Raw genomic sequence first — 19,141 nt, forward strand, 5'->3', positions numbered from 1 at the left:
TAAATGTACTAATTACCACACCAAACAAGAAGACCTTCAACGCACAAATTCCAATCGTGCTTTTTATAATTTTGTGAATAATAAACTTAAACATTCAAGATCCATCCCACCACTAAAAAATTCTAACGGTAAAGAATGTAATGATGAAACAGTTAAAGCAAACCTCTTTAACACATTCTTTGGCTCAGTCTTTGTTAACAGTAATGGCTCTTACCCGACTTACCCCAATCGTACCAACAATGAGTACAACAATGAGTACAACGAACTAACATATATAGACTTCACAGAAGATAATGTTGAAAAAGCTCTTCACAAACTGAAACCATCTCTATCTATTGGGCCTGATAGACTATGTGCCTACTTCTTAAAAAAACTTTCCACTAATATAGCAGAACCCCTAAGCATAATCTTTGAAAAAGCTTTCACGACCTGTTCCCTTCCCAAACTTTGGTCACTAGCCACAGTCATCCCTGTCTTCAAAAAAGGAGACCCCAGCCTAGTTGAAAATTACAGACCAATCTCTCTATGCTGCGTCACCTGCAAAGTAATGGAATCTATCATTAACCAATCCATTACCCTCCACCTAGAAACAAACAACCTACTCTCTAATAAACAATTTGGTTTCAGAAAAAAATTATCATGTAACTTACAACTTCTTTACTGCAAAAACATATGGACTACAAATCTTGATCAAGGCACAGCAATTGATGCAATCTACATAGACTTCTGCAAAGCTTTTGATTCAGTAGTACATGATAAACTACTCCTCAAACTAAAATCCTACGATATTTCAGGACCCCTCCACAATTGGATATCTGCTTTCCTATCAAACAGACAACAAGTGGTCAAAATTGGCAATGTTATATCAAATCCTGTTCCTGTCAAAAGTGGCGTTCCCCAAGGCAGCGTTCTTGGACCAACGCTCTTCATACTATACATCAACGATCTCTGCGACCATATCACAAGTAATTGTGTTCTCTTTGCTGATGATGTCAAACTATTTAACACCAGCAACAACACAACTACCCTTCAAAAAGACCTTGACTTTGTATCCGAATGGTCTAAAACTTGGCAACTCCAAATCTCAACCAGCAAATGCTCAGTCTTACATATTGGAAAAAAGAACCAAAACACTAAAGTACAAGCTTGATGGACATTACCTTACAGATGACCGCCCACCCTATTAAAGACCTTGGAGTTTTCATATCAAATGATCTAAGTGCCAAAGCCCACTGCAACTACATCACAAAAAAGGCTCTAAGAGTTGTAAACCTAATCTTACGTAGCTTCTTTTCCAAAAACACTACACTACTAACCAGAGCATACAAAACATTTGCTAGACCAATTCTTGAATACAGCTCGCCTGTTTGGAACCCATACCACATTTCTGATATCAACACAACTGAACGTGTCCAGAAATATTTTACAAGAAGAATTCTCCACTCCTCCCAATACAACAAAATACCTTATGCCACCAGACTTAAAATCCTGGGTTTAGAAAATTTAGAACTCCGCCGCCTTTGACAGGACCTGTGTTTAACTCATAGAATCATCTATTGCAATGTTCTTCCTGTTGAAAACTTCTTCCGCTTCAATCACAACAATACAAGAGCAAACAATAGATTTAAACTTAATGTTAACCACTTCAATCTTGATTGCAGAAAATATGACTTCTGTAACAGAGTTGTTAATGCTTGGAACACATTACCTGACTCTGTGGTCTCTTCTCAAAATCCCAAAATCTTTAACCAAAAACTGTCTACTATTGACCTCACCCCATTCCTAAGAGGTCTATAAGGGGTGTGCATAAGAGCACAAACGCGCCTACCGTTCCCTGTCCTATTGTTCCTCATTATATCCAATTAATACAGTTATTACATACTTATGCTCATATATATGCTTATATATTATATAGTTATTTCATGTTAATGCTTATATACACTGTTATGACAAAAATAAATAAATAAAATAAACAGCAACTTAGGGAAGGCAGATATAGAAAATTACTATCTGGGTTTGTGGAACAAGCTTATGTCTTGTATTAGATGTGTTAGCACAGAAACAAGAAACATACGGTACAGCATTTATAGTTCTTGTTCTCTCCCTTATATTTTTGGTCAAGTCCAAATCCAGTAGAAAAGCTGCAGGTAGTTTATAGAGCAGAGGTGGGCAACTATGGCCCCTTTATAAGCTGTGGACTTCAACTCCCAGACTTCCATGCGGGCTAAGGAATTCTGGAAGTTGAAGTCCACAGGTTGAATAGATGCCATAGCTGCTCACCCCTATTCTACAGCAGGGGTCTCCAACCTTGGCAACTTTAAGGCTTGTGGACTACAACTCCCAGAGTTCCTCAGCCAGCTTTGCCAAGGTTGGAGACCCCTGTTCTACAGGATATTTCCAATGGAAGACTTTTTACCCCACTCCTATTTCTTTAGCAATTGACAGTGTCAGAAACTGTAGATCCAGCCAAGATCTTACCTATCTGGACAATTTAACCTTTCTGTCACATAATTAAATTATCTTTGCATCTTGCAGATACATTTCATACAATTTCATCTTACCTTCCATTCATACACATCTGCCTAAAGACGGGGGCAACATTTGGCATGAAGTCTGTAGGTCAGCATTTCTAAATCACTTTTCTTTTTGATCTGGCAAGTTCAAGGTTAGAAGGCAAAAGTCCTGCTTTATAAGAAAATGTCAGCAAAGTATCCCAAATGGGTAATAAAACCAACTTGATGAAATAAAATCAACTTGTATTGATTTTATTTGTACAGGAAGTTTTTGTACAGAATGTTTCAAAGGCATTTTATGGTGTGACATACCTAGGCATTCATTTATTTATTTTCACAGAAACGAGTGGAATTTACTTCTGAATAACAGTCCTGTATATGTCTACTGAAAAGAAAATTCCACTGAATTCAATAGAGCTGACTGAATGGCAATCAAATTATAAATAATAGTTATTTTTTAAAAAATAGTTATAGTTAAAAGGAGAATTCATGCTTTAAATGTGTTCCTGATTTATGACATACATTTAAGAGAAAAAAGTGAGGAAAATCTGTTTACATATCTACATTGCCAACTTCGCTGTTACAAATTTACCTGTTACAAATCGTATTAGAGCAAAAATTTGCAAATTATTCTTTCGCAGGAAAGAACAAATTATCAAAATAATTATCTGCCTCGATCAGCAAAAGTGGGAACTGTTTTACTGAATCCACACAAATAAAACTAGCTAATGTGAAACAAACCTTGGTTCAGGGAAGGGAGAAACTGCTTTTATTCTCCAGTTAGTAGCTCATTGTAGAAAAGAAAAACATTACTTAAAAAGATTTATACAGCTTTGCTGTAATGAGGTGCCTCTCTAATTCTGCTATATGATTAGTTTTAAGTGACCATCAGTAAGAGCGAAAAACTTTCCCTAAAAGCAGCACCTAAATGGAAATGTGATCATTGTACATGAACCCAATGCAAATGATTGTGTCAAAATGGAACATTTATTCAGTATGGAACCAGAAAAAGAGGGTTGTCAATTACAGGAAGTTAATGAAATCATAACTTGACCTATATACTGTATCGTCTAGAATATCCTTCTTCTTCCTGGAGATACTTTTAAATAAACTGGATTGTGGCACCTACATTTGCCCGTTGGTGTAACTGATTGTCATTATTTTTCTGGACAAAAAACTCTGATAGCATTACATTGAAGAAACTTCACACTTTCCCTCATCTGCTTAAAGACTTTCTGTTTTCATGTGCTGTATATTGAGTTGTGTGTTCTGTTTTAAGTATGCTTGCTTTTTCATCATTACCGTATCATATCCATGGCAGTTGATAAGACAGTCATAAAAGGAAATTAGCGCCTTGTAAAAAATGCCGCATGTCTCCTTTAAAGGTTTAAGTTTCCCCATGGAACACTTCAGACAAGTGTGAAACAAGAACAGGTATTTTTTTAAAAAAAAAACATTATTTAAAAAGCTCCAAAGCAAGATGTATTACAACAAGCTTTCCATCCTTTTCAAAAAGGCAAACCAGTAGACCAATAGAAGAAGATTTTGAAGCAGGTGTCTGCTTTTCCCCCACTTCCTTTCCTCTGAAGTAGGGGTCTCCAACTTTGGTCCCTTTAAGATTTGTGGACTTCAACTCCCAGAGTTCATCAGCCAGCTTTGCTGGCTGAGGGACTCTGGGAGTTGAAGTCCTAAGTCTTAAAGGACCAAGGTTGAGACCCCTGCTCTGAAGCATTCAAGCCAGAAAGAGGATAGAGATCAGGAACCCAATGCAAATGATTGTGTCAAAATGGAACATTTATTCAGTATGGAACCAGAAAAAGAGGGTTGTCAATTACAGGAAGTTAATGAAATCATAACTTGACCTATATACTGTATCGTCTAGAATATCCTTCTTCTTCCTGGAGATACTTTCAAATAAACTGGATTGTGGCACCTACATTTGCCCGTTGGTGTAACTGATTGTCATTATTTTTCTGGACAAAAAACTCTGATAGCATTACATTGGAGAAACTTCACACTTTCCCTCATCTGCTTAAAGACTTTCTGTTTTCATGTGCTGTATATTGAGTTGTGTGTTCTTTTTTAAGTATGCTTGCTTTTTCATCATTACCGTATCATATCCATGGCAGTTGATAAGACAGTCATAAAAGGAAATTAGCGCCTTGTGAAAAATGCCGCATGTCTCCTTTAAAGGTTTAAGTTTCCCCATGGAACACTTCAGACAAGTGTGAAACAAGAACAGGTATTTTTTTTAAAAAAAAACATTATTTAAAAAGCTCCAAAGCAAGATGTATTACAACAAGCTTTCCATCCTTTTCAAAAAGGCAAACCAGTAGACCAATAGAAGAAGATTTTGAAGCAGGTGTCTGCTTTTCCCCCACTTCCTTTCCTCTGAAGTAGGGGTCTCCAACTTTGGTCCCTTTAAGATTTGTGGACTTCAACTCCCAGAGTTCATCAGCCAGCTTTGCTGGCTGAGGGACTCTGGGAGTTGAAGTCCACAAGTCTTAAAGGGACCAAGGTTGGAGACCCCTGCTCTGAAGCATTCAAGCCAGAAAGAGGATAGAGATCAGGAAGCCAAGGCACATCTTTGAGGAAAACCAAAAAATGGAGTTGTGCGTTATCTCCAGACTCAAATTGAGTGTCATATTGGCGCTCACTTGAATTTTCTTCTAATTCCAAAATTTATTAGACAACATTTCTCCTGATTCACCATCTTACCATTATCTGCTACACCATGATATGCTGCCTACATTAAACAATGTTTGATGGAAAGTACTTCTCTTCTTCATTTTCTCTCTGCCCACTTTCTAAACATATTGTTAAAGTCTCTTTACTCTTCTTTACATTTTTTTGACTTGATCCAATATTATGCTCAAGCAATCCATAAATTCAGCAGGATTCCACAGAACCATCAAACATGGTAGAAGATGCATCTTACAACTTCTTCCCTTCTCCAAATACAAATTTAATATATTAAAATTCCTAGGAAGTTCGTGAAATAAACAAAAATAGCCACTGTCTTCCAGACACTGTAAAGTTTTGCATGAAGATGTTCTATGTTCAAGCCATGAGATCACCAATTAAAAGGCTGGTCATGAAAATGATCATGGCTTGAGATTGAAAAGAAGTTTCCAGACAGAATGAAGTCATCCTACTAATGACTTTATGATTAATGATGGACAGCGCAGTGGCTCAGCAGTTAAGACGCTTGTTGGCTGGAAAACCCAGATTTCAGATCCATTTCCAACGGGGCAAGCTCTTGTTCTTGCCTCATCTCCTGCCAACCTAGCAGTTCGAAAGCAAGTAAATGTGAATAGATAAATAGGTACCACTTCAGTGGGAAGGTAACAGTGCTCCGTGATGTCATGTTGGCCACATGACCACAGAAATGTCATTGGACAGTGCTGGCTCAATAGCCTTAAAATGGAAATGAACACCACTCCCTATAATTGGCAATGACTTTACTGTGGAGTAAAAATCCACAGGGACTTCTTTACCTTTTTACTAATTTTTTTTTTTTTACTACGTGTGATATTTTCTAGAGCAGGGGTCTCCAGCCTTGGCAACTTTAAGCCTTGTGGACTTCAACTCCCAGAATTCCTCAGCCAGCTTTGCTGGCTGAGGAATTCTGGGAGCTGAAGTCCACAAGGCTTAAAGTTGCCAAGGTTGGAGACTCCTGTTCTAAAGGTTGTAGGGCTACCAATTAAAAAAAAATCTCAAGAATTTCATGCCCAATACATTAGCAAATCTCATCCTCACAGACAGGTTCAGAGTAGAACAGAAAAAAGCTTCCCTCAATAAAGCTTCCCTACTTAACAATATTTTGAACCGAATTTTGGCACTCAGAGTAAAAGGAACCTGTGGCCAAATGAGATCTATCCATCTAGCATAACAGACCTCTTTTTCTATAGTCCTCAGAAAAAATGCCAGAGGATCCTACCTAAATATCATGACTATTGTAGAAAAAGGAGTTGAGAGAACCCAGAAGCACAACAGGACACAGGAAAGAATATTTTATCAAACACTTGAGTGAAGGAAAATTGTGACATTAGTCATGCATTAAAAAAATGTATATTAAGGACATTTAAGAGATGGGGAAAAGAACAAATCTGTTCTCCATTCCCTGGGGGGTTTTGCCCCGGTTATTCCTGGCTACAATTATGAAGCATGTACAGTGTTGTAATCTCACAGTACTTCATATCTCAGCAGAATGGAATGTAAATTGGGGCATTTGTTCTAACAGAATGTTAGTTCTTCTGTACTTTTAGTGGAACATAACACCGAAGTGAGAAAAATCTTTGTTTTTATTAACTGTGTGAACCTTTACAATTCAGTGATTTAATCTGCATCTTAGTAAATGAAATGTAATGTTTCTCTCGGCCTCTCTGACAATGTTACCTTAGTTTTATCCTCATCGTATACTCCAGAATCGGAGTCTAAACCATTCAACTTGATGAATGAATTCAAATCGATGTCTCTGCCAGCTATCCAGGTGGCAGAGCAATTGTTTGATAGCCCCGCTAAGTAACCAGATTGGCATTACTTGCACCGAACGAAAGAAATTATTCAAGTAGTTTGCTGAACAGCAATACAGCAAAGATGGAGTGGGTTGGCAATTGACTTCCCTAGCAGTCGGCGCCAACATGTTACAAATGCCCTTATCGCTGCCAAAAACTGAGCTCAATTTTAGACTTATGAATCAAACTTAAGCCTGTGTAAAAACATTTTTAACACCAAGAGCTTAAGCCGCATATGTGAGCTTGGCATACTCTTCTGTGGTTCAATATGAAACTGTTATAACTGCACAATTTAAGCGTAAAGATTCCTGCTGGACTTTCTCCTAAATCTAGTTTAATCAGCCATTCTATTTCAGTGGTGGCCAGCCAGGTATTTAAATAAACTCATTAAACACGATATAAATGCAAGAATAAGCCAGAGGAAAGTTTCAAGAACACTTTACCAACTTATAATTCCTAGTCTTCCAGTTTAGATTTCCACCTAGGATAACATTTTATCCTTTATCAGTCATGAACGGTAGAGACATAACTGTTACTGTTTAGATGTGGATTCATTTAGAATGAATCATTTAGAATCAAGATCACGAGAAGTGTTAATACCACTTTATAATGCCTTGGTAAGGCCACACTTGGAATATTGCATTCAATTTTGGTCGCCACGATGTAAAAAAGATGTTGAGACTCTAGAAAGAGTGCAGAGAAGAGCAACAAAGATGATTAGGGGACTGGAGGCTAAAACATATGAAGAACGGTTGCAGGAACTCGATATGTCTAGTTTAATGAAAAGAAGGACTAGGGGAGACATGATAGCAGTATTCCAATATCTCAGGGGTTGCCACAAAGAAGAGGGAGTCAAACTATTCTCCAAAGCACCTGAGGGTAGAACAAGAAGCAAAGGGTGGAAACTAATCAAGGAGAGAAGCAATTTAGAACTAAGGAGAAATTTCCTGACAGTTAGAACAATTAATAAGTGGAACAACTTGCCTGCAGAAGTTGTGAATGCTTCAACACTGGAAATTTTTAAGAAAAAGTTGGATAACCATTTGTCTGAAATGGTGTAGGGTTTCCTGCCTGGGTAGGGGGTTGGACTAGAAGACCTCCAAGGTCCCTTCCAACTCTGTTGTGTTATGTTATGTTATGTTATGTTATGTTATGTTATGTTATGTTATGTTATGTTATGTTATGTTATGTTATGTTATGTTATGTTATGTTATGTTATGTTATGTTACGTTATATCATTTAGCTAATAATGATGGACAGTATTGAACGTAAGACGGCATCTGTTCACTTTTCTGAATGAAGGCACCCATTACACTGAAATACATAACTTGGTATGTTAGATCAAACTTTTTCTCAAAATAAGCAAATCTTGGTAACTCTGAGAACTCCAAATCGATGAATAAGAAACACCTCATGTTGTTAAATATGTTAGTATGTATCTATGATATATTAATATGCATGATACTTTAGGAACAGATCTAGTACGATTCTGTACAGAACGTTTAGAGAACTCCAAAACGTTCAGAGTAGATCTCGTTCAATTTGGTGGGGTTTAATCCACTGTAAGACTTGCCTCTGAATAAATGTGTATCTTTTCAAGACAATTAAATGCACAGCACCTGACAATCTGCTGCAAAGATACAACTCCTGATATTTTAAGGTAAAGATATGCACACTGTGTCACATCAGATGGTGAGACTTAGGACATTCACTCCTTGGTTGTCAAAAAGAGGAACCAGGTACCTTCCCCCACCCTGGCTGCCCTCCTCTTTCAAAAACCCTGTCAGCTTCACTACACCAATTGGACCTGATGGGATGCGAAGCAGGACAGGCATCTCTGAAAAAGCTCAAGAAAGATTTGAGGAAACAGCGGAATAGTGAAAGGAGAGGGATCAAAAGGAAATCCTTCACTGGCAATGCTATGCCTGAGGGACAATTTAAATTATGAGCAGGGAATGCCAAAGTTGGCAGCATAAATCCAAGGTTTCTTCTGGAGTAGGGAGGGCCATAGAGGAAACGCACATTCTCATTTGGTGTGCTGCATAGGCACGGGGCACATTTGGAGTGGTAGGGCTTAAGTGGTACACGTGATATAGTAATAGAGAAATGCAAAGTGTGTGTAGCATGTCTTTCCCCTCATTATCAAATCATTGCAACAAGCCTCTCTCCACAGCTAGGATTAGAAGGACGAGGGGGCCAAAACAGATTGGACTTCTTTGAGAAAGGTAAACCATGATCTCAGGCATTTCTGATCTTTCTCTGCTGTTTTACAGCCCACCCCATTCCCCTGCCCCACTCAAAAGACCAGTAAGGAATAGCAGACAAAGCTTAGGATGAAAGAATAGTCTCTCTCTCTTTTTTTGAACTAGAAAAAAAGGGCTAAAAATGCAACCATTCAAAAGGCGAGAGAGATTAAAGCAAAGCTAAACTCTTCTCGGAAACAGTAGGAAGAAACTTCAGTATTTTCAGGAACAAACGAAGCGCTGAAAGAAAACGGCTGTATACAAGCCTTTTATGTTCTACTCTCATTTGAAAATGAAAGGAGAAAGTGATGGAGGGGGAAGAAGATAAGTGACATTTTTTTACATCTGCTTTCTGTTTAACCCTACTTAACCATAGTTTGGTGGCAGCTCTCTCCCACCTTGTCCCCTTGATGGGTAGCAGTTGCACTCCTCAGAAACAGCCCGGAAAGGGTGTCAGATCACTTTTTAAAAGGTCGTTTAAAAAAAATTAGAAATTCCTCTACAGAATTTTGCCGTGCCCAGTCACCAGAGGAAACTAGCCTTACCGGCAAAGCCTTTTGCTTCAGCCAACATTTCCCAGGGGGTTAGTTGAGTTAGTCTCTTGTACACAAGATAGCAAAGAGTCTTAAGGCATCTTAAAACCTACCCATCTCTTACTCTAACAAACAAACCTGGCAGTCTAAGACACCGCCAGGCTCTCTGGCTGCCCTTAAATAAATACCTCCCAGACAGAGTGAATGGAAACCCTCCAAGCCCCCACCCCACCCCACCCTACCCCGCCCACCCCCCAAAATCTTCAGGTTAGGGAATTTGGTTCCTACCTCCAAACCGCCAGGGCAAGATGCCATAACCGAAACCATCCAAAAAAACCCCAGACAGAAACACATACCAAGCTGGTAGAGAGCCAGTCTGACGATGCTGTTGTGATAATTTGGGAAGAGGGGAACAGACACAGCATTTTCACACTCTAGGAGATAAAAAAAGAAAATTCCTCCCCCGGGAAGGGGACACCGAGGTACCTCGATACCTGACAAGAGCAACAGAGAAATGCTGAAGGTTGGATGTGGCTTTAGAAAGGTGGCAGCCCACCAGATGCCAAGAGTTTAGGGCTTAAGAGGAAGGGGGGGAGGAAGAAGAGGCAGAGTGGGGCGGCGGGAAGGGAGAAGCGATTTCTGAAGATGAGAAGCGATGGAAAGCAGGCTGCGGATCCACAGGGCGGAGTGGAGGGAGAGCACGGGCGACAGAGACAAGAGACAAGGGGGGAAGAGAGCGAGATCGACCACAGCACAGGGACGCCACACGGACACAACGGCTTACTGTGGGCTCTTGGGGTAGAAAGGCAGGGTGACATGGCTGAGGTCCTGGATGTCAAAAGCCGTGGGCTCGGCGGAAATGGCCTGCCTCTTGGTCCTCTGCTCGCCCTGCAAGGTGCCGGAGCTTTGCTGATGCGCCTGTTGGGTGGCGGGCCGGATCACGGAGCGGTACTTGTCCAGCTCGTTCTGCAGCTTCTGGATCAGCTCGTCCTTCTGATCCAGCTCCAGTTCCAGCTCGTCGATGAGCGCATCTCGCTGCCGGAGCTCCTCGATCTTTTCTTGCAAGGCATATTGTAAATCCCGCAGCGTCCCCATCCTCAACCTCCACCTCTTCCTCCTCCACCACCTCCTCCTCCTCCTCCTCCCTGGGGCTCCTGCCTGCGCCCCCCGCTCCTCTCGTCGCAACTTTGCCCCCCGCCCCGCCGAGTAGCCGCCGCCGCCGCCGCCTGCCGCTTGTCCCACTTCAAGCCAACTTTGCCAATCGCTGCTCCGAGCGACCTGCTGCCGCCGCCGCCGCCGCCAGCAGATCCCGTTCGCCCTTCAACGCACGCCTCCAGCCTGACTCGGCGAAGGATCCGCTGCCGCTTCCCTTCGCGTCGTTTCGGCGGAGCTAGGCGAAGGGAAGGAGAAGCCCCACCATCCTGGTTCGGCGGCGCCCCACCGGCGCCCCAGCTTCACCGACGGCGGGCTTGCAAAGGGCGATCGCGAGCTGCCGCCTGCGTCAAGCTAGACTGGAGAGAGGGCGAGAGCGAGGGAGAGCGAGCGAGCGCCGAGGAGACGGCGGGAGGAGGGAAGCCAGGCGAACGAGCGAGCGAGGGGTGTCTGCAGCATGCCGTAGCACAGGCACTTTTCCCCCTCAGCCCCCTTCTTCCCGAGGGCTACTCTCCGCGCTCGGCTCGGCTCCCCTCCTGCTTCTCCGCCTCTCCGCTCACCCCATTAGCCAGCCTGCCAGCGGGAGGTGAGTGGGTGGGCTTTAATTGCGTTCCAGGCATTTCCCGCCCAAATGGCACGCCACGTTTGCAAAGGGGGGGGGAGGTGTTCGGGGAAGGCGGCGTGGGGTTGGGGGGGGGTGAGAGGGGAGCCGGTTTCGAGCCATTGGTTTTGAGCCATTGGTTTGGCGGAGCGGAGAGTCTCCCCCTAGTCGTCGTGTTCGTCCCCGTCCCCCCCTCCCCCCGGCAGAAGCGCGCTTCCCATTTCAGTAGCCTCCCGTAGGAATAATAATAATATTTTTTTAAAAAAAACAACGGGGGCTCTGGCCGGGCTAGCGGCAGAACTTCCGCGCCCAGGATGGACCGGCCAAGCCACTCATACGTGCGTATCCGCCAGCAGCGGCTGGTGTGTACAAAACGAGAGGTTTCTGCCTCCCCTGGGCGGTAGAGCCGCGTCTCTCATTAGTGCCGGAGAGGCTGAGGAGAAAGCGTTGCGTGCCTGCCAAAAAGTCTTTCTGACAGCCTCACCTGTAGCAGAGAATATCTGCTACAGGTAAGAATACCAACCGCCTCCGGCCCCTAATTCTCCTTAAAAGCATTGCCAAGCGAGGAACAGACTTTTTTTTCTAAGCCTGCCTAAAACAGGCGAAGCTTTAGCTGCAGGGCTGAGAAGGGGATATTAATAGCGTTATTTTACACCCGCACCCAGTCCGTTACTAGGCCGTTCTAAGCTGCTGCCTGGACAGAATTTTCCACTGTTTCTGAAAGTCCCCCAAAGCTTTCCCGCTGTTCTTTCTCCAGCCACCTCAATGCTCATTTCACAGAGCTTGGGAAAAACGAGGGAGAAGCAGTGGTCAGCAGTCAAAAGGGGGTGGGGGGGTCCCCTGTCACAATCAGCAATGAGGAAACCTCCCCACCCCCACCCCCGCCGTGTTGGGCTGCTATGGGGAAAAAAGACCATTTCCTAGGGAGAAAAACAGTTGCTTGAAGATGGGCTGGGAATGAGAAAGCTCCCCCTCCCCCATTTTAAATGGCTTTTGGAAGATGAAGGCTGAGCCCTCAGAATTTTTTATTATTATTACTATTGCTATTGCTATTATTATTATTATGGATGAAACATGTAACAGTGATACCTGTTGTCATTGGGGCACTTGGTACCATGTCCAAGAATTTTATAAGATACATCAACAAATTGCAGCTTCCTCCAATAACACCAGCAGAACTGCAAAAAACTGCGCTACTTGGAACATCGTACATCTTAAGAAGGTACTTGGTTGATACCTAGGAGGCTGGCACAACCTAGATCAAGCATTTGTCAATGGTATTTGTGATGCCTTTTTGAATGTTCAGTTGACTGAGTTTCATGTTTAATGAATAAAAATGATGATAATAATAAGAATAACAACAACAGAGTTAGAAGGGAGCTTGGAGGTCATCTAATCCAACCCCCTGCTCACGCAGGAGACCTATACTAGGGATTCAAACCACCGCCGACCTTTCTGATCAACAAGCTCCGTGTCTTAGCCACCTAGCCAGATGCTAAACAGTACTTGCAAAAAAGGTTACTGAGAGTTTTTATTTTTCTGGGTCTCAAGTGCAGCAACTCAACAGCAAGGTTACAAGTTAACTTGCCTCGATTTTGCTGAGTTTGGTCCCAGACCTTCCCCTGATATAATCAGAAGAAACAGTGCAGCCCTTATTCTGTATCAGATCCAGACCCATTTAGATCTCTGCTGTCCCTTCCCAGCAAATCATGTATGACTTTGAATTCTGCACCTGGATCCAGCTTGGCCTAGACGACATTCCATTCCCACCTGCAAGTCAAGGTTTTACTATTGGGGAGAAACAACAGCAAGGCTGCTGTAACAACAGAAAGGAGGAGGGAAAGCGAATTAAAGAATGTGACAGAGCGTATAGTACATACATTTTGCCAAAAGGCAAAAATAACTTCATGCAAGACACAACTAAGCTTATGCCTTTCAAGTTCTGCAGGATTTCTGCCTTGGGCATTGATATGCATTTATAATACTGCAAATCCCACTACATGATTAAAATACAAAGCTGCTTTAGGACCATTCAACATTCTGTATTTTATGTCGTGTGTGTGTGTGTGTATTTTCATATATATATATACTGTATATATAGATAAAGAAACAGAATCATATGATCAAACTACCAAACTTACCTGATTCCGTTTCAACCACAGTAATAAGGGATAACTTGCATGAGTCATGGCAGATATAATACCATGAGAAAATTTCTGTATACGGTCAAAGCTGTCACTGAGCCTTAGAAGTTTTCAGAACCGTCTGTAATCTTAATTTGTTCACCAGGCTTTTAATTGAATCTATATTGCTATGCATCTCTTTGTTCCTGTTTTGGATTTAAGATGTTATAATGCTATGGTTTTTAATGCTATTTTGTATTCTGCTTTGATATTAGTATAGTAATAATGAAAAGCAGATATTCTATAAATAAATCAATCAGCTGAGCCAAAACATTCTCAGGGGAATCACTTGACAAATTTGACTATCTTAGATACTAGTGAGGAAATGCCAAATTTCAGAGTCCAGTAGTAGCTTTTAAGACATTTAAGTATTTTTAAGTATTTTAAGTATTTTTAATATAATGGGCATAAGATTTTGCCAGCCAAGCCTTAGATACATGGAGCTTAACGGGTAGATGCAAGCCACCTCATAAAACCTATCCTGTATAATAAAATTTGTTAGTATTATTATAGAGTCTATCTGAATTTTGGCTATCGTAGACTAACTTGACTGTCCTGTTACATTAAAGAAATGAATGGTATTCAAGAGTTAGAGTTAGAACATGCATCTAATGCTGCACCTATGCAATCACCTTCAGTTTTCACCAGTGAACACAGAAAGCTTCATGAAAAGATATTACAGTGCCTGCAAGCAACAGGATGATATTCCTCCACCTATGTTTATGAATTTTTGTAGCATTTGATTGCATTTACAGTGCAACTGGGCAGAGGATCAGGTTTCTGGAAAGATATAGTCAAGCAGTTTGTATCAGCCAGCTTTCCATTGAGCACCTGTACACTGCCATGTCCCCAAAAGAGGGCTGTGAAAATATCTACAGGCCCCTCATAACCTGCACATAAAATTTTTCAACTTCTGCCCTCAAGACTAACACTATAGGGCCATGATGACGAACCTATGACACACGTACCAGAGGTGGCACACAGAGTCTTCTCTGTGGGCACACGTGCCATCACCAGCTACTCTTCATGCGCACTGGCCAGCTGATCTTCAGGTTTCCGGTGCACACGTGTGCACACGCATGCATGTGCGCATTCCAGTTTGGGCACTCGGTGCTGAAACGGTTCACTATCACTGCTATAGGGCATTGCGTGCCAAAAGAAACTAGACACAAGGACAGTTATTTTCCCCATGCCATCACACTGCTAAATAACTAATTCCCACAACACTCAAACTATACCAAGTAGGGCTGTATTACTATTATCCTTCTCATCTTTCCTATTATCTATTTCTTATCTTCTTATGACTCTAACTTTGTTGCTTATATCTTACGATTTATATTAATTGTTTGATTTAGTATCCTAGTATGATTTATGTTGATTGCTTATTTAGTATCCTATGACTGTCACTAAGTATCTTATGGATTTATGATGAATGTATTTTATGATGATTATGATCATGATTTATCACTTGTTGTTTGTATGTACATTGAGAGCTTATGCACCGGAAATGAATTCCTTATATGTCCAATCACACATGGCCAATGAAAAATTATTCTGGTCTGCTCCTGCTCTGCTCTATCCTATCCTATCCTATCCTATCTTAACTTATTGCTGAGCATTTTGTGTGTTTATAGGCAGTTCCCGAGTTATAATCACAACTGAGTCCCAGATTTCAGTTGCTAAGCAAGGCAGTTGTTAAGTGAATTTTGTCCCATTTTATTACCTTTTTTGCCACTGTTGTTAAGCAAATCACTGCAGTTGTTAAGTGAATCATGCAGTCGTTAAGCAAATCTGGTTTCCCCCCCCCTTACTTTGCAAGTCAGAAGCTGGCTGGAAAGGTTATAAATGGTCATCATATGACCCTGGATTTGGTGCAGCTGTCTTCAGTACATGCCAGCTGCCAAGTGCCCAAATTTTGATCACATGACCATGGGGATATTGCGACCCTTGTAAGAGTGAAAACTAGTCATAAGACACTTTTTTCAGTGCTGTTGTAACTTCAAACAGTCACTGTAAATTGAGGACTATGTGTATTTTTCATGCTGGTTTTTGGACAGTTTCTCAAAACTAACCCATGATAAACTCCTGCATCCATGTCATATATACACAGCAGACTTGTGTGCTGGGATGGGCACAAACATATGCAGAGGGAAGATTGTTCAATGAAAATAAAAGACCCTGAAGAAATCAATGGTTCACAGTATTTAAGCTCACAGCACTGCTCTATGCCTCATAAAGAAGCTTAATGAGTTACACTTTTCTTCTGTGGAGGAGTTTTCAGGGGGAAAAGAAGTTGTGTTAGAAACAGAAAATGGACATGGATTGCATGAGCAGGCTTTATGAGGAAAAATCTAATCTCTTATTGGCCTTTCCTGCACAAAAAAAAGGAGCTAGGTGGATCCTGCATTTCGATGGAAAAACAGAATGTCTCCAAAAATTCAAAGCAAAAATTAGAAAGCACTTGATTCAGCTTCCGAGTCTTCTATTTTATTATTTAATATTTTAAAATTGTTGACTAGAGAACCAGGAAAAAGAACAGCAGGTTAACCATTAACCATTTTCCTTTAGACATTTTTTCTTCTTCTTTAAATTATGCTCTGATAGTTTTCAGTCATCCAAGAGGAGAAAAAAGATAAAAGTGTGATCAGACCCTCACATAGGTGGTAAGATCAAGCAAAAACAATATGAATTTCAATAAGAGTTTATGTTAGCCTGTGATAAATACACTCTTAGAAACTACAGTATAAGAGGAATTTCTTAGCTTTCTTTAAAGGTAAAGGTTCCCCTCACACATACATTGTAGTCGTTCCCAACTTTAGAGGGTGGTGCTCATATCCGTTTCTAAGCCAAAAAGCCAGCACTGTCTGATGACAATTCCGTGGTCATGTGGCTGGCATGACTAAACGCCGCAGGCACATGGAACACTGTTACCTTCCCAACAAGGTTGTGCCGTGTTCCACTCCTCCGCTGATGGCCGGGTCAGGGAAATCCGAATCAGGTGTGCCTCTGCAGCTCTGCCAAAGTCCTAGCAAAGTCCTCAAGGCAGGCAGGAGACCAGAAAGTGACTTCAGCAAGATATGTTTAGACTTTGCCTGACTCAGAGAATGCCAGAAAGCAGATCCTTTATATAGGCCATGGGGTGTGGCTCCATGACTCAGCACTTATCCAGGCCTGCCCCTCCCTTCCTTCTGTTGCCTCCGCCTATCAAATCTTCTGACATGAGGGTCACTCCAGTCGGCAGCTGTTGGTAATAAACCTCCCTCAGGCTCACATGCTGTGGAGGAGGGGGAGGGGTCTAGTTGCTCCATTTGCCTGGGCATGGAGCCAGAGCTGGGGGCTGGAGGTATTTCTTCTTCTTCAGCCTGTCTGGGCATGGAGCCAGGGCTGTGGGCTGGAGGTATTTCTTCTTCCGTGTTCGGAAGCAGATAAGCAGGCCCCGGCTGTGGTGAGATTGGGCGAGACACAACAAGTGGTCCCTATTTTTTCTACTTGCATTTTTACATGCTTTCGAACTGCTAGGTTGGCAGAAGCTGGGACTAGTAATGGGAGCACACCCCATTATGCTAGGGATTCAAACAGCCAAACTGCCGACTTCTTCGCCACTGAGCCACTGTGTCCCTTTCTTAGCTTTCTTTACAGTGAGTTAAATAAAGCAGAATACCTTGACATGTTTCTTTTCCGTAATGTCTCCCTTTCTCCTGGGCTACATTGACATGTCTGAAAGCATCTGGCACCTGACTTGGCTCCCAGATCTCTAATAGTACCTTTCTGCACAACTTCAGATAGTACATCATTTCGGAATTGTAGCCCCCTGACTTGAAAATGGATTTCTGCACAGAAGCTGACAGTCTTGGTATTTATGCAAAAAATAATGTGTATGGTTTCTTCCTAGGAAGCAGCTGGTGAAGCAGGTCCCCTACTCGATTCAGTATTCAGGAATACTGCTGGTTCAAAGTGAACCTTACTTCTCCCAGCTTCCTGATGCTCTGGTTTCACTTGCTCTCAAGCAACCAGCATTGCTATCATGTTTTCCTCCAAAGCAGTTGGGATGGTGGCTTGGTTAACTGGGGGAGTGGAGTCAGACTGCTTGGAAAGGACCATCGTAAGAGGTGGATCCTACTTATTTAAGCCCAATTAAACCTAGGCAAGGAAGCCATTCTCGCTTCCATGAGCTCAGCACCACTAATGCAAGTCTAAGAAAGAAAGAAAGAAAAAACCTTTAGTTTGTGTGAAGATGGAAATAGAGTGCAAGATGTACATTTAATATTCCATAAGACTGACACAAAATCAAGATTATTTTTAAAAAAAAAAAAAGACAAGAGACCTGAGCAAGATACATCTAGTCTCTCTAGATATTGTGCAATCACAATAGCAGCCTGGGAGGCCCAGAGCCCCACAGCCATAGAGAAGGAAGAAGTATTTAATGGACAACTATTGCAGAGTAGGCTTACAGTTCATGTATGACTCCTTCATACAACATGTACTTTTTCTTTCCATTTTCCCATAGAAAACACCTCTTTTGTAATAGATCCCTGGCAATGTAAAAGGTATTCGACAAGGAATATGGATGCCAGAGCAAGTGGCTTGATTATGTGTATGCACAATAAATGTGCTTTTATCTATTATTCCCCAAAGCCATATTTACCCCAAAGGAAGTCCCCAATAGTAAAGTAGCCAGAGATGTGCATTCAAAAAGCTGTGAAAAGTCTTTGTTTTCCATTTCGTCAAACCAAGATTGCCAATTCTAGCTGAAACCATTTTGGGAAGGTTTCCTCTCCTTGATCATTTTCATTTTAATACACTTTCTTGAACCTCTGTTAAAGTACTGAAGTTTCTAGATGATAAAACAATCATTGGTCTCATTGAAGCCAGTGATGAGGCTACATATGGACAGGAGATTAAACAACTGGCCCTATAGTACAGCCGGAACAATCTGGAACTGAACATCCTTAAAGCTGTAGAGATGAGAGTATATTTTAGGAGGAGCCTTTCTATTCTATCACCTCTTACTATTATTTGACAGCACAGTTTCAGCAGTAGAATCCTTCAAGTTTTTGGGTTCTATAATCTCCCGGGATTTCAAATGAACACCTAACATTAGAACTGTAATTAAAAAGGCACAGCAAAGAATATTCTTCCTGCGTCAACTCGGGAAGTTCAGATTGCCCCAGGAGCTGGTGATACAGTTCTACAGAGGAATTATTGAGTCTGCATTTGTACAGTGTATAACTGTCTATAACTATTTGATTTGATACAGCAACCAAACAGGACAGATACAGACTCCAGTGGATAGTTAGGACTGCAGAAAAAACTATTGCAACCAGCCTGGCTTCCATAGAAGCCCTGTATATTGTGCAGGTTAGGCCAGAGGTGAAATCTAAAAATTTTCCCTACTGGTT

At 41.7% G+C, this 19,141-nt stretch overlaps 1 protein-coding gene across 2 annotated transcripts in view; it reads right to left on the reverse strand.

Annotated features, from left to right (window-relative positions):
* Window positions 1–19,141, reverse strand: part of PRKG1 (protein kinase cGMP-dependent 1) — a 1,075,924-nt gene that overhangs the window by 925,110 nt on the left and 131,673 nt on the right. Inside the window, exon 1 of one of the 2 annotated variants that reach the window (XM_058187716.1) lies at window positions 10,591–11,535. The exons of the other annotated variant lie outside the window; for it this stretch is intronic. Coding sequence (XP_058043699.1) covers window positions 10,591–10,901 — 311 coding nt within the window. The 5' untranslated portion in view covers window positions 10,902–11,535. Of the gene's footprint in view, window positions 1–10,590; window positions 11,536–19,141 lie in introns of those variants that run through there. 2 annotated transcript variants of the gene reach the window in all.

This window comes from Ahaetulla prasina, chromosome 6 (assembly GCF_028640845.1).
Source record: "Ahaetulla prasina isolate Xishuangbanna chromosome 6, ASM2864084v1, whole genome shotgun sequence".
NCBI lineage: Eukaryota > Metazoa > Chordata > Lepidosauria > Squamata > Colubridae > Ahaetulla > Ahaetulla prasina.